The 16,047-nt window shown below is 35.2% G+C and overlaps 1 protein-coding gene across 3 annotated transcripts in view; it reads left to right on the top strand.

Moving 5' to 3' along the window:
* Positions 1–16,047, top strand: part of PMS1 (PMS1 homolog 1, mismatch repair system component) — a 97,152-nt gene that overhangs the window by 16,299 nt on the left and 64,806 nt on the right. For all 3 annotated transcript variants that reach the window (XM_060106064.1, XM_060106063.1, XM_060106065.1), the window contains one exon: positions 2,282–2,384. In XM_060106064.1, coding sequence (XP_059962047.1) covers positions 2,282–2,384 — 103 coding nt within the window. The remainder of the gene's footprint in view (positions 1–2,281; positions 2,385–16,047) is intronic.

Below are 16,047 nucleotides of genomic sequence, written 5' to 3'. Positions count from 1 at the left end.
GTAATAATTTGTAATATTGGAGATGCTCCTGATGGTGGAGTTGCTACAGATTCGAGTGTGTTAGCTGCTTCACAGCTAACACATTCTGAACCTGTGCCTCGTCCAAAAAAAGGTTTTCTGCCCAGGACACAGGATCATATGATGAAATGAACTCTTGAAATACAATTCTTTCCTTTGAGGAACACACTGTGTTTCATGACTTTGTGAAACGTGCTTAGGCGTGTTATCCTTCACTGTCTTTTGAAGTGAATTGCAAAGGATTTCCTATCTAAATACATTTCATAGTACCCTAAACATTCTATTGGAAAACAATATTGTGTTCTCTTTTTTTTTTTTTACCATAACATAAATGTTACATTATGACCACTAAGGTCCTATTTTGTTTTTTAGCACTTCAGTTTATTCATCTTGGCTGGAGTATATTTATTATTCACTAATGTGTTTAAAGGACGAAAACGTTAATATCTGTAAAATGCTCTTAAGTAGTTAACACAAAAACCCATGTAACCGTATAAAGGATTAGCATCATCTTCATCTTATCATCACCGTCCTCTTAAAATGATAGTGTAATCATTTATTCAGGACCATCTAGCAAGCCACTGGCAGGGTTAGTACTAGAACTCAGAGTTTCAGGGCTGCCTTTGCTCAGTGGCACCAGCTTTAGGTCAGGTGGCTAGCTCTTTGGAGAATAGAAATAGAATTCAGTTGACCTTGGCATTTTGGAGAAGTGCTTGGTTAAATGTAGAATTGTTTTTAAAGGGACAATCATAGAGTAAATTAGAAACAGGAAAGAAAATCTCTAGCAATTTCTGTCTTCTTTGTTTTAAACAAACTTTACTAGAGGAAATCACTGTTGGACACAATAGAGTTGGGATGTAGGTGGGAAGATTGAGATTGGTTATCAGGAAAACTTCTAAAACACAACTTTTGAACCATGGAATATATTTTTAGAAGAAGTAGAATAATCACTTAAGAGTATACAGAGGCTCACAACTTTGTTTCAGGTACAACTCTTTGAGGGAACAGTTTTGACAGAAATAGCAGCCTGCAGCAATGAGCCTCTAATAAGGATTTTATGGACGTCACCCTTAGACAGAACCTAATAGACTCTACTAGGACTGTAAGCTAGAGAAACCAGATTTTTTTTGTGGTGACTCTGGTTTTCCCTTCATGGTACTGACATGTTCCACAGAGCCATCTGGCCTACCAGAAATCAGGGCATGGTTAGGACTTGGTGACAGAACCATCAAATTTAGACCCAACTGGGCCTGGATGAGTTCCAACAGTGGAGCTGTATATTTGTGGCTTCTTTCTAAATTATATAGATTTATTTTAAGATAGCTTTGCTGAGTTCACGGATGGCTGAGAAAGATTGCTCCCAGTTTTGGATCAACATTACTCACTAGGAATGTGAGGAGGCTACCCTTTTCTGAATCCACCCTGCTTTTTTTTTTGCCAGCATTCCCACTCCCTACCTATGGTATTTTCTGATAATGGAATGTTTTACTACTGTTATAGCATGTACACTTCTAGTAATCTCACCAAGTAGGTAAATAGAAAGCTGAGGGTGAGGATGGCTCAGAAGAGTTCAGACATTCTTAAAATTTATATTTCTATGACTGTAACATCTTAGGAAATATTTTCATGCTGAATGGAATCCTTTCTTACATGTTTTAATGCTAGTTTTTTTAATTAATAAAAATTTTACATTTAAAACAATGAGTTCAAAGCTTGGGTTTAAGGAAAAACTGCCCATAAATATACATATATGTATAATTTATTTATTTTTATTCTTTTGAATCATTAACTTGAAATAGAGAAGCGCAGTTTTATCAGGATATAAAGGAAGGAGGGAATGATCACTTTACAAAAGGATTTTTCACTTTGCCAACAAATTTATGGGAATTGTCTGTTAAAAAGCAAGCTTCCCTAATGCAATTGATTTGATTTTACAGATGTAAGTCATTTAATACATACAATACAAATAGCCATTTCAAGTATACTGATTTGTGTGTGTTTTAATTAAAGTAAAATATTTGAAATAAAAAAACTTGAAAAAAAATTTGAAAAAAAAATAATTTGCAACATAGAAAATGTAAGCTAGCCTATTGCTTATTAGTGTAACTCTAAGGAATATTTCAAGAGAAATGGTTGTAAGACCTTATTAAGTAGAACTTATATCAATCAAGGAAATATGTAATTATTATTTTAAGTCTAATTTTATAATAAGCCCACTGCAATAACTAAAATCATAATTTTATTCGAGTTTTTCTTATTCCAGGTTTTAATTACAACAAGGACAGCTGCTGATAATTTTAGCACCCAGTATGTTTTAGATGGCAGTGGCCACATAATTTCTCAAAAACCATCACATCTTGGTCAAGGTAAGAGAGAAGCTTTGTAGCATTCTTTGCCTTTTCTGTTTTAATTGTTTGTTTTAAAAAAATTGTTTACTCCTTAAATTCAAATGTATTGCTTTGGGTTTGTTTCTGATAAAGCCTGGTTAACTTCCAAGTGAATGTTCAGCCTTACTTTACCTGCTAATCTTTTAAATACTTAGAGTTGTCCTCAAGAGGAACTGTGTGAAAGACTTTGAGCAACAATATGGATTAGTTATTCTGTAAAACTCGTAAGAGCAGTTGTTTTACTGTTGCTGGATCACTAGTGTCTTCTTTTTATATGAAGGATAATATTTTCTTTAAATGCCTAAAACATTATTGATTTAGTAATCATGTTAATAAACCATCCTATCAAGATATTATGATTAAATAATTAATTTAAAATATACCTGTTTATGGAAAACTTCAAACATATGTACAAGTAGATAGAATAGAGCAGTGGTCCCCAACGTTTTTGGCACCAGGGTTTTGTGGAAGACAGTTTTTTTTACAGATGGGGGTGGGGGTGGGGGTGAACGTGAGCGATGGGGAGCGGCAGATGACACTTCGCTCGCTCGCCCGCCACTCACTTCCTGCTGTGCGGCCTGGTTCCTCATAGGCCGTGGACTGGTAGCGGTCCACAGCCTGGGAGTTGAGGACCCCTGGAATGGAGTACCCATCACTCAGTTTCAGTAGTTATCAACTCATTGCTAATGTTTCATCGAATACTCTCAGCCACTTCCTTCCTTTCTATATTATTTGAAGCAAATAAATATATTATAAATTACACCGTATATAAATATAATATTCTATTTGTAATTTAGTTCTTTTTTTTTACATTTTTTTAACTTTTTAAAAATTTTTATTTATTTGTTAATTTTTTTGGCCACGCACGCCACACGGCCTGTGGGATCTTAGTTCCCCAACCATGGATTGAACCTATGCCCCCTGCATTGGAAGCGCAGAGTCTTAACCATGGGACTGCCAGGGAGGTCCTGTAATTTAGTTCTCTAGTGTTTTATACACATGTAATTTTAGTACGTTTTAATTGACATATTTTTAAGTTCCTCTACTACTTATTTACTTCTAAAGAAAAAAATCTCTTCAGGCTTGAGTTTCACATATTTCCTTTAATCTTTTTCAGGCTACTAAGTTCTGGTAATGGGATGTATAAATTTGAGAGAATATTAAAGATATGCCCTGTTTAGAGTCATGTGCAAAAGAGTTATTAGATCTGAAAAGGGACTTCTGTTGTTGTTGGGGGTTTGTTTTTGTTATTTGTCCTTCCAATTTTGTTGTAAGTTCATTTTAAATTTTTGGGTTCCTCATTGTAATTTATGAAAGCACTGTATATATATATTTTTAAACATCTTTATTGGAGTATAATTGCTTTACACTGTTGTGTTAGTTTCTACTGTATAACAAAGTGAATCAGCTATACATATACTTATATCCCCATATCCCCTCCCTCTTGCGTCTCCCTCCCACCCTCCCTATCCCACCCCTCTACGTGGTCACAAAGCACTGAGCTGATCTCCCTGTCAAAGCCTATATTTTTTTCTGTGGTTTCTTCCAGTTTTCATGTTAAATTATTGGATTTATTTTTTTTTCAAATGACTTCTCTGTCTTCATTGAAATTTATTTTCTTGTATCTTAATACTGATACCAAATTTTCTCATCCTTTCTCTTAGTTTATAAATCCTCAAATTAGTTACTGATTACTTTTGCCCATTAAGAATTATTTTTGCATCTACATAAAGAGTTAATAGGGCTTCCTTAGTGGCGCAGTGGTTGAGAGTCCGCCTGCCGATGCAGGGGACACGGGTTCGTGCCCTGATCCGGGAAGATCCCACGTGCCGCTGAGTGGCTAGGCCCGTGAGCCATGGCCGCTGAGCCTGCGCTTCCGGAGCCTGTGCTCCGCAGCGGGAGAGGCCACAACAGTGAGAGGCCCGCATACCGGAAAAAAAAAAAAAAATTAATAGGAACTCTTAAGAAAACACAGTTTTTTCTCATTTATTCAGTTAATAAAAACGAGCTCAAGGGGCTTCCCTGGTGGCGCAGTGGTTGAGAGTCCGTCTGCCAATGCAGGGGACACGGGTTCGTGCCCTGGTCCAGGAAAATCCCACATGCCGTGGAGCGGCTGGGCCCGTGACCCATGGCTGCTGGGCCTGCGCGTCCGGAGCCTGTGCTCCGCAGCGGGAGAGGCCACAGCAGTAAGAGGCCCGCATACCACAAAAAAAAAAAAAAATGAGCTCAAGTCTAATAGTGATTTAATTTGATGTATTATGTTGTACATGTTTTTATTAAAAGTAATAGATAGTGATTCTTTTTCTTTTTTATGTACCGAAGATAAAGACAAGGAGAAGGTATTTTTAAATATTGTCCCTATTCAGAAATGCTCTGACCCCAGTTCTTGGGAGATGAGATTAAGAAACCATTAGGAGATATTTGAGTGGCTAGCCTATGGAGTACTTTGAAGTAATTTAGTCACCTTATAAAACTTAATTGTATTTATTTTTATCTTGGTAGTAGCCAGTCTAATCTGGAGGGCCAGTGGCTCTGCATCACTCATACTTCTCATGCTTTTCTGTATTCATCTCCATGGGAACTATGAAATAACAATCCTTAAATATGGAATCCTTCTGATCTTTGCCCATTAGCTTATTGATTTTTTTTTCTTGCTGATGTGAGTCTTCTCTACTTTAGTGAGACCACATAAGCATATTAAGAAATTTCTACAGTCAGTAAATGAACCTTATTTTCTTTAGCATATTCCTTTTATCTTAAGAAACTACCCACTCAGAAGGTCAACATTTGCGAAACCAGTCACCGCCTTTCATAACTCACTTTTTTTCCCCAATTACAGCTGGTTGCCTAGGAAAATAACAAAAAGTCAAACTCTTAGTTTCTTATTGCTCTATGTAGACATATAAAAATCCACAGGCACTTTCAAAAGTCTTTTACATTTGTATTGCCTTAGTGCTGATAGTTTTTGAGTGATTGAATCACAGACTCACATTTCACCACCTGTCATTTAAATGTTTTCTATGTAAGATAAAACTACAGTACAACCATCCTAATTAATACCTGTGCATTTAGGGTTCTTGTAGATTAATTTCTGCTGTGGTGTGAATATGCTTGCTTAGCAGTTACTCCTCATATCATCTGATAGGATGATGACACCTGTAGATAGCCTAACTGTAGGTGCAGGGACAACTTAGGACAAAATCTTTCTTAGGCATTGGAAAATTCATTACCCCTTTAAAACATGTTTTAAAATGTTTAAGAATAGTTTTACTAGAGATTCCAGTTCTGGTTTTTCCAGATGTAGGTATTTGTTTTAGGGATTAATTTAATCATTTAAAATGATTTATGTGTTTAATAGAATGTCATTTTAAATTACCCTTCTGTTCAGTTCTAAGACATTTTTAAAATTAACAAGAAATATAAAAATAAACTTCTAGCTTTTAAATTCTTTTACCAAGAACTCTGACTAAATTATTTGTTTTGGCCATATCTTTTTTTCTGTCATCACTTCTATTCTCTTTACCCTAGATAATCAGCATTAAGCTTTCTAAATTGATTTACCCTCCTGGACAAATTCTTTTAACACCTCCTAGTACTTCTGCCTTAGGAATTTCTCAGATATCAAAAGTAGTATATTTAAAGTACTGTGATCAGAGTATATCCTTTCCCTACTCTGTTATTAGAGTAATGCATCATGGTCTTTGTAAATCCCTTCTATGTGTGATTGTGCAGGTGTTGAAGGATTTTTTTTTCATGTTGAGAATGGAACTTTATTCATTAAATAGTTTAAGAAAACTCTGATATAGTCAAGCAATCATACCTCTTTACATTAGGAATATAAATAGCTGCCTTTATAAATGGCATAACATAGGGTCATGTAAAAATATAACAGGGAGCATATTACAGACTGCAGTTTAATTCTGGTGTTTATAGAATGTGCTAAAGTTAGAGAGCTGAGCAGTTCTCTTGTAAAATATGATAGTATACTAGGGCCTCCTCCCTATTGGCCAGTATTACTAGGTACTTCTTTTAAGGATATACATTTCATTTGGAATCAGCAAAGTTTTCCATCATTAAGTTTTATTTGAACATATATATAATTCTTGGCTTACTGGTAATTCTCAGTTTGTTCAGAGAAAATAGTTTTAGCTCTTGAAGCACTAATTTATCAATTAGTATATGGATTAGGTACAGTGTGGTCTTGGATGCAGACATGTATTTAAAAGCCAACATACATCTTTTCCTTTCATAAACACATATTTTGCCCTACTGATTTCTGCCTACCTTCCTTCCCACCATCTGTCCACAGCTACAGTATATGTCATTATATTTGCACAGGCTAGTGGAGAACACAGGTGAGTGAAAGGAATTCACAGACGAGTGGAGAACACAGATGAGTAAACAGGCAATGACAGTAAAAAGAAGCCACCAGCTGCCTAGAGGAAGGTGAGCGAATTTTTCAGAAAAGATAACATTTGAGTTTGAAGATGGTAGTAAGGAGGGGTGGGAGCATAACCTTTCAATAAGAGAAGAATGATGGCTCTAGAAGATTTCAGGAGACCATTGCTCTCTGTGTAACAATGAGGGGGAAAAACACATAATTTAAAAACTTGTATTTTTAAAAACTCATTGGAGAACTGTGTCACAAAGAAATTAAATGAACCAAGTTCAAGAGGAAGATGACCCTTCCTAGGTGCACCTAGGCACAAAGAGATTGGTGGCTACTTGTATCCCTGAGAGCATTAACTGAGCCTGGAGGCATAGGCATGCAAAGGAACAAGCCTACTATAGACAAGGGATCTTTTATAGCCCTAGGAGAAGCCAGCTGAACTTTATTAGCCACATGTGAGCTGACATGACAGATTGGAGGATAGGATCCTCAAACACAGAGGTAGTTCACCCAAGAAGCCAAATCACATCAGGACTTTTGCTGAGTAAGCAGTGGTGAAGAAAGTTGGGACTGAGCTAGAGAGAGAAATATCTTAAAGTCTTACAGTACTTAGATCCCAGAGCCTTGCTAGAGGCAGAGAGAGACCTGATTCCATCCTCAAGACATTTGAAACCAGAAGTGAACGGGAACTAAATAAAGGGGCAACTCAGCTCCAACCCAGATGAACTCCTCTAATTATATATTGAAGAGATCTATTCTTCACTCTAGCTGTTTGATGAGAAAATGAAGTACCTTCACTGGGGGGAAATATCTATTTCAATATCTATTGTTCTTTTATATATTATGTCTGATGAAAATAAAAGTATTGAGAGACATGAAGAAAGGAAAGTGGGGTTCATAGTCAAGAGAAAAAATAGCTGATATAAGCAAACTTGCAGATGTTTGAATTAGGGGCAAGAACTTTTAAAACTACTGTTAAAGAATTTAGAGGAAAAGATGGTCAATTGGTAAGAAGGTGGAGAATATCAGCAGAGAAATTGAATTCTAAAAAAGAACCTAATGAAAATTCTAAAACTAAAAAATGTACCACTAAATATAATACAGAGAAGTATAGCTAAAAACCAATAAAGTAGATAAACTGGTATACTAAGAATGACATAGCAAAGTTCTGTGAGAATGTTTGGAGGTAGTAGATGCAGGAGATTAGGTAAGAAAATGGTAGCTTGGATATTAGGTTATGACGGGCCTGTTTTATCATGGTAAGGAGTTTGTACCCTTTCTTGCAACCAGTGTTGAGCCCCTGAAACTTTTTAGGTAGAGGATGAATATCATGCTATTTACAAAACTAACCAGTAAGACATTATAACTCCTACCATAATTTATGTCTTACTGTAAGAGATGTTATCCTGAACTAAGGTTTGAGGAGAGGAAGGGACTTGACATAAATTTCAGAGATATTTTGGGGATAGAATGGATAGGGCTAGGTGACTTAAGCAATATTGATAGTAAGAGGTAGAGGAAATCTAGAGTACCCGTTTTTAGAAACTGTTGGATGTTAGTGTTATGTGAGAAAGGAAGGATAGATGTAGTATCAGACTCAAGAAGAAAGATTATGAGTTCAGGTCTGCGTGTGGTGATTTGAGGTATCTTTGGGATATCCAGGTAATAATTTTGAATAAGCATCTGTATATAACTTGAGTGTTACAGGTCTCAGATGTATATCTTAATTATAAGATGCATGTTTTGACATCTCTGAAAACAGGTTTTGGCTTATAATAAATGGCTTCCTCAAATCCTTTTTGGACAAGAGTTTTGTGCATTGTTTGTAATTTGTGTGTTGATTTCAGGAATAAACAACAATTTTGTATTTTCTTTCTGAAGCAACAAATGCTTTATGAGACCTAAAAAGGGAAAATAGCCACAAGTGAAAAAAGCTGTGTTAAATGCAAAAAGATTGCTGTCACATGCAAAGTATTGAAATTGAAGACACCAGAGGAAATTGCCTTATCCATGGAGCTAGTTAAAAGTAACTTCAAAGCATGAAAGTCTGGTGTGACTAGTTCTGTGTTGCATGGGACTATTGTTAAGGCATTGCAGCATACTTTAATTGGCATGTTTTATCTTTTTTAGAGTTTCATAACATAGTGTTTCTTATGTTTTGATGAAAAGAATCATTGGCATATGAATGGCAGTTGAAGCTGTTGGAGTGGAGGCAATATCTAGGGAGAACGTAGCGTGAGATGAGCAGAAGGCATGAGAGGTTTCAGAATAGGGTGTGATGTGAATTCTTTTGTGAGTGTGACCTCTGTTTAGCAATGGAGGCAGAGTGCATACTTGTTCTGTGTGCATTCCTTGATCTGTCAACTTTACCTCAGAACTTAGCAGTAGCTTTTTTACTTCCCTAAGGCAGAGAATACCAGCACCACGGTGTTACTAGTGAGGAATACTGTGGTGTTCCTAGGACTTTTGTTCTTTGGTGGAACTGACATGTACATTTAGGCCAAGAAAATACCCTACATAAAAATGGAGGGAGGCCAAAAAAAAAAAAATACTTTAAATTGTTAGTACAGTCATCCCTCAGTATCTGATTGGTTCCTGGGCCCCCTGCGAATACCAAAATTCTCAGATGTTCAGGTCCTTTATATAAAATGGTGTAGTAGTTGCATATAGCCTACATGCATCCTTCCATATATTTTAAATCATCTCTAAATTACTTCTAATACCTAATACATTATAAATGCTATGTAAATAGTTGCCATTGCACGCAGCAAATTCAAGTTTTGCTTTTTGGAACTTTTTGGAATTTTTTTTCCCAACCATTTTGGATCTGTGGTTGGTTGAATCTGCTGATGCAGAACCCACTGATACGGAAGGCTGACTGTGATATGCTAATGAAGCACCTAATCGAGAGAAAAAAAGCAGAAAAACATCAGGTGTGAGCAAAGTAGAAGTACAGCTTTTCCTTTGGTCCTATTCCACAAAGATCTTTTTTTCCCTAACCTTGTTTTCTTTGTTTGTTTCTTTTATAGTAAATTCCCTTTCAAAAATTATAAAAACACAATGTGTACCTCTTTAACTACAGAAACAATTTAAACAAAGTTTCTACTTACTACCTTATTTATTTTATTTTCTTTCTTCAGTGCATTCATTCATTTGTTCAAAAATTTTTAGTTAAATGCCCACAGCTTATTAGTCATTGTTTGAAGTGCTGGGGATTTAATGGCAAACATGGTAGGCAGTTACTTGCTCTCATCCTTCTTGTATTCTAAAAGAAGAGGCAGACACAAGTTTTTTCAAATATTGATCATTTCTAGAAAGAAACAAAACGATTTAACTTTGGGAGCAACAGCCTTTGATAGGGCATTCAGGAATGGATTCTCTAAAGAGGTGTTACTTAGATTGAGACTGAAGGTTGATAAAGGAGTTAGCTATGCCAAGGGTAGGGGATAGAACATGTGCAAAAGCCCTCAGGTGGAAAGAAGTCTGATGTGCTGGAATAACAGAAGGAAGGACATTGAGAGGAAAGGAGATAGCCATAGTGAAGGTTATATAGGACCCTGTAAGCTTTATCCCTCTTTATTCCTAACTCTTTTCTCCAGTTATTACCCAATGTTACTAAGAATCGTTTAAAACATTGAGTTCCAAGCTTTTGGTAGGATTTCCCCAACATATCTCTTACATTTTAAAAATCTTTATTTAACAGTTATATTGTAAATGCCAGCCACATTGCCATCTTCTGTTTACATTCAGGTCTTAAGATTCTTTGCTCACCAAGTTTATTTTCTTCTCTTATTGTGAAATCTCTTGTTTTGATATAATTGTCACTTGGTTAGTGCTCATCCTCCACTGTTTTCATCACATATGCTTTGGTTGATATACTTTCAAATCCTTGCAGGTCCCAAACTGTCTACATTTTGCCCATATACATATCATATCTTGATGTAAGTTTCTTAATTGCACCTAAGTAGTTTGAGGTTGTCTTCTACTGTTATAGATAACAAATTTGATGCTAGTCTTTCCTTATAAGGAACTTATGCTTTCTGAAGGTTTGAAAAAGCTTTCCATTCTCCTTAAAATTTAGGACTTCCAGTGGAATGTGGTGTCTTTTTTTTTTTTAATTCCTACTTGTAATGCTCTAAGCTCTTGAAACCTGCACTCAAGCCTTTAACTCAAGAAGATTTTCTTCTATTATTTATTTAATTACATCTGCATTTGTTTCTTTTTCTCTTCCTGGAACTCCTGATTTTATGCTAGGCTTCTATGTCTTATATTTCCCTCTTGATTGTCATTTCTTTGTGTTTTTGCCATTTCTTATGAGCAGTAGGTCAAAGGTTGACCTTTGCAGCAACTTTCAGGTTTTTTGATTCCAATTCACAATAAGAAATACATTTTACATAGCAACCCAGTTTATACAAATCTAATCAAAACAAAAATTCTTAGTGCAATATATACACTTACTACGTGTAATGCATTCTATTTTTGTTTTCATTTAGTCTATTTGTATTTTAGTTTTTCTTGTTTGTTTGTTTTTAATGGTAGTTGCTGTATACTGAATCAGTGATTCTCAACCAAGGGCAGTTTCCTACCCCCCCACCCCCTCCAGGAGACATTTGACATTTTCTGGAGACATTTTTGATTGTCACAACTGGATTGGGTGCCGATTGCATCTAGTAGGTAGAGGCCCAGGGATGCAGCTACACATCTTGAAACGCACCAGACAGCCCCCACCCCAGTAAATGTTTAAGAAACCGTGCACTAAATTGGTTTTTTGACTTTTCAGTGCTTTGTATCTCAACCCTGCTGTACATTCATTAGAATCATGTGAGGAGACTGATTTAATAAGTCGGGATTAGCTGGTGACTGGTAGTTTTAAAAGTTGCTCAGTGTTTGAAAAAACACAGACTTACGGTATATGGCCTTGAGAAAGCATCCAGTACTAATTTCATGTTTTTTCCCCCAACAAAAGCTAATTATTAACCTGATATTTAAGCAGTATAATTTTTATACCTTTATTCAACATTTTTCCTTTTTCTTTTTCTTTTGAAATATAGTTGATTTACAATATTAGTTTCAGGTGTACAATGTAGTGATCCAATATTTTTATAGATTATGCTCCATTTAAAGTTATTATAATATACTGGTTATATTCCCTGTGCTGTACAATATATTCTTGTAGTTTCTTTTATACAAAGCAGTTTGTACCTCATAGTCCTCTATTCCTATCTTGCCCCTCCCCCTTCCCTCACCCCACTAGTAACCAATATTTTGTTCTCTACATCTGTGAATCTGTTTTATTATTTTCATTCATTTGTTGTTTTTTTTAGATTCAACATATAAGTGAAATCATACAGTATTTGTCTTTCTCTGTCTGATTTATTTCACTAAGCATAGTACCCTCTAGGTCCATACATGTTGTTGCAAATGGTAAAATTTCATTCTTTTTTTCATGGCTGAGTAGCATTCCATTCTATATATACACCACGTCTTTTTCATCCATTCATCTGTGGTTGGACACTTAGGTTGTTTCCATATCTTGGCCATTGTAAATAATGCTGCTGTGAACGTTGGGGTGCATGTATCTTTAAGAATTAGTGTTTCTGTTTTCTTCACATACATACCCAGGAGTGGAGTTGTGGGATCATATGGTGGTTCTATTTTTAGTTTTTTGAGGAACCTCTATACTGTTTTCCATAGTGGCTGCACCAATTTACATTTCTACCAACAGTGTGTTACAGTTTGCTTTTCCCCACATCCTTGCCAGTTTATTTGTAGTCATATGATAGCCATTCTGACATGTGTGAGTTGATAACTCATTGTGGTTTGATTTGCATTTCTCTAATGATCAAGCACTGTTGAGCATCTTTTCACATGCCTGCTAGCCATCTGTATATCTTCTTTGGAAAAATGTCTATTCAGGTCTTCTGCCCACTTTTTAATCAGGTGTGTTGTTTTTTGATATTGAGTTGTTTGAGTTGTTTATATATTTTTTATGTTAACTCCTTATTGGTCATATTATTTGCAGATATTTTCTCCCATTCAGTAGGTTGTCTTTTTGTTTTGTTAATTGTTTCCTTTGCCATGCAAAAGCTTTTAAGTTTATTTAGGCCCCATTTGTTTATTTTTGCTTTTGTTTCCTTTGCCTTAGGAGACACGTTCAAAAAAATATTGCTATGATTTATGTCTGAATGTTATGCCTGTGATTTCTTCTAGATGTTCTAATCTTATATTTAGATCTTTAATCCATTTTGAGGTTATTTTTGTAAGTGGTGTGAGAAAATGTTCTAATTTCATTTTACATGTAGCTGTACAGTTTTCCCAGTACCACTTACTGAAGAGAACAATTTTTCTCCATTGTATATTCTTGCCTTCTTTGTCATTAATTGACCATAAGTGCCTGAGTTTATTTCTGGGCTCTTTATTCTGTTTCACTGATTTATGTGTCTATTTTTGTGCCAGTACCATACTATTTTGATTACTGAAGCTTTGTAGTGTAGTCTGAAGTCAGAGTCTGATACCTCCAGCTTTGTTCTTTTTTCTCAAGATTGCTTTTGCTCTTCAGGATCTTTAGTGGTTCCATATAAATTTTATAATTATTTGTTGTAATTCTGTGAAAATGTCAAGGGGTATTTTGATGGGGATTGCATTAAATGTGTAGATTGCTTTGGGTAGGATGTACATTTTAACAATATTAATTCTTCCAATCCATGAACACAGGATATCTTTCCATATCTTTGTATCATCTTTAATTTCCTTCATCAGTGTTTTATAGTTTTCAGAATATAGATCTTTCACCTCCTTGGTTAAGCTTATTCCTAGGTATTTTTGATGCAATTTTAAATAAGATTGTTTTCTTCTTTTCTTTCTCTGATAGTTAATTATTAGTTATTAGTTATTTCATTATTACCATCAGGTTTCTGTGTATTAATCTTGTATCCTTCAACTTTACTAAATTCATTTATTAGTACTAGTAGTTATTTGGGGGGAGACTTTAGGGTTTTCAATGTGTAATATCAAGTCATCTGCAAAAAGTGAGTTTTACTTCTTCCTTTCCAATTTGGATTCTTTTTACTTCTTTTTCTTGTCTGATTGCTGTGGTTAGCACTTCCAATACTATGTTGAATAGAAATGGCAAGAGTGGGCATCCTTGTGTTGTTCTGTTGAGCATGATATTAACTGCATTTGTCATCAGTGGTCTTTATTATGTTAAGATACATTCCCTGTATACCAACTGTGATGAGAGTTTTTATCATGAATGGATGTTCAATTTTATCAGTTGCTTTTTCTGTGTCTATTGAGATGATCATGTGATTTTTATCCTTTTTGTTAATGTGGTGTATCAGATTGATTGATTTACAGATGTCGGACCATCTTGCATCCCTGGAATAAATCCCACTTCATCATGGTGTATGATCCTTTTTTATATATTGTTGAATTTGGTTTGCTAATCTTTTGTTGAGGATTTTTGCATCTATGCTCATCAGAGATATTGGCCTGTAATTTTATTTTTGTAGTGTCTTTGGTTTTGGTATCTGGTTAATGGAGGCCTTATAGGTTGAATTTGGGAGTGTTCCTTCCTCTTCAATTTTTTGGAATAGTTTGAGAGGATAGGTATTATTTCTGCTTTATATGTTTGGTAGAATTCCCATGTGAGCTTCTCTGGTCCTGGGCTTTTATTTGCTGGGAGTTTTTTATTATAAAATCAGTTTCATTACTAGTGATCAGTTTGTTCAGATCGTCTGTTTTTTCCTGCTTCAGTCTTGGAACATTATGTTTCTAGAAATTTATCCATTTCTTGTAGGTTGTCCAATTTGTGGGCATATCACTGTTTATAGTATTTTCTTATGATTTTTTCGTATCCCTGTGATATTAGTTGTTATTTCTCTTCTTTCATTTTCTGGTTTTGTTTATTTGGATTCTCTTTTTCTTGATGAACCTGGTTAAAGGCTTATCAATTTTGTTTATATTTTTAAAAAACCAGCTCTTGATTTCATTGATCTTTTTTATTGTTTTCTTGGACTCTTTATTTCCTCTCTGATCATTATTATTTCATTCCTTATGCTGATTTGGGCTTTGCTTGTTCTTTTTTTCCTAATTCCTTTAGATAGTAGTTTAGGTTGTTTATTTGAGATTTTTCTTATTTCTTGAGGTAGGCCTGTATTGCTGTAAACTTTTGTCTGAGAACTGCTTTTGCTACATGTGATATTTTGGAAAGGTGTGGGTTTTTTTTTCATTTGTCTCAAGATATTTTCTAATTTCCTCTTTAGTTTCTTCATTGACCCATCAGTTTTTTAGTAGCATGTGGTTTAGTCTCCACATGTTTGTGTTTTTCCCATTTTTCTTTCTGTAACTGATTTCTAGTTTCATACTGTTGTGGTCCGAAAAAATGCTTGATATAATTTCTGTTCTCTTAAATTTTTGAGAATTGTTTTGTGGTCTAGCCTGTGATCTCTAGCATGGAGAACATTCTGTGTGCACTTGAAAAGAGTGTGTATTCTGCTGTTTTGGATGGAATGTCCTGTAGGTATCTATTAAGTCCAGCTGGTCTAATGTATTATTTAAAACTACTATTTCCTTATTGATTTTTTTTTCTGGATGATCTGTCCATTGGTGTAAGTGGGGTGTTAAAGTCCCCTACTATTATTATATCATTGTCAATTTCTCCCCTTATATATGTTAATATTTGCTTTATATATTTAGGTGTTCCTCTGTTAGGTACATATATATTAATGAGTGTTAAACTCTCAGTTTGTATTGATCCCTTTATGATTATATAATTCTCTTCTTTGTCTTTTGTTACAGATTTTGTCTTAAAGTGTTTTTTGTTTGATATGAGTATTATTTGCCCCAGCTTTCTTGTCATTATTTGCATGAAATATATTTTTCCATCCCCTCACTTTCAGTTTATGTGTGTCTTTAGCTCTAAAGTGAGTCTCTTGTAAGCAGCATATAGTCAGGCCTTGTTTTTTAATTCAATCAGCCACCCTATAGCTTTTTTTTCTCTCTCTTTTTTTTTTTTTTTGGCCATGCCCCACAGCTTGTAGAATCTTAGTTCCCCTACCAGGGATCAAACCCGGGCCCTCAGCAGTGAAAGCCCAGAATCCTAACCACCAGGCTACCAGGGAATTCCCAGCTACCCCATGTCTTTTTTTTTTTTTTTTTTTAAATAAATTTATTTATTTATTTATTTTTGGCTGTGTTGGGTCTTCATTGCTACACGCAGGCTTTCTCTAGTTGCAGCGAGCGGGGACTACT

This window comes from Mesoplodon densirostris, chromosome 8, assembly GCF_025265405.1.
Source record: "Mesoplodon densirostris isolate mMesDen1 chromosome 8, mMesDen1 primary haplotype, whole genome shotgun sequence".
Taxonomy (NCBI): Eukaryota; Metazoa; Chordata; class Mammalia; order Artiodactyla; family Ziphiidae; genus Mesoplodon; species Mesoplodon densirostris.
This window is presented reverse-complemented; position numbering and strand designations above follow the sequence as displayed.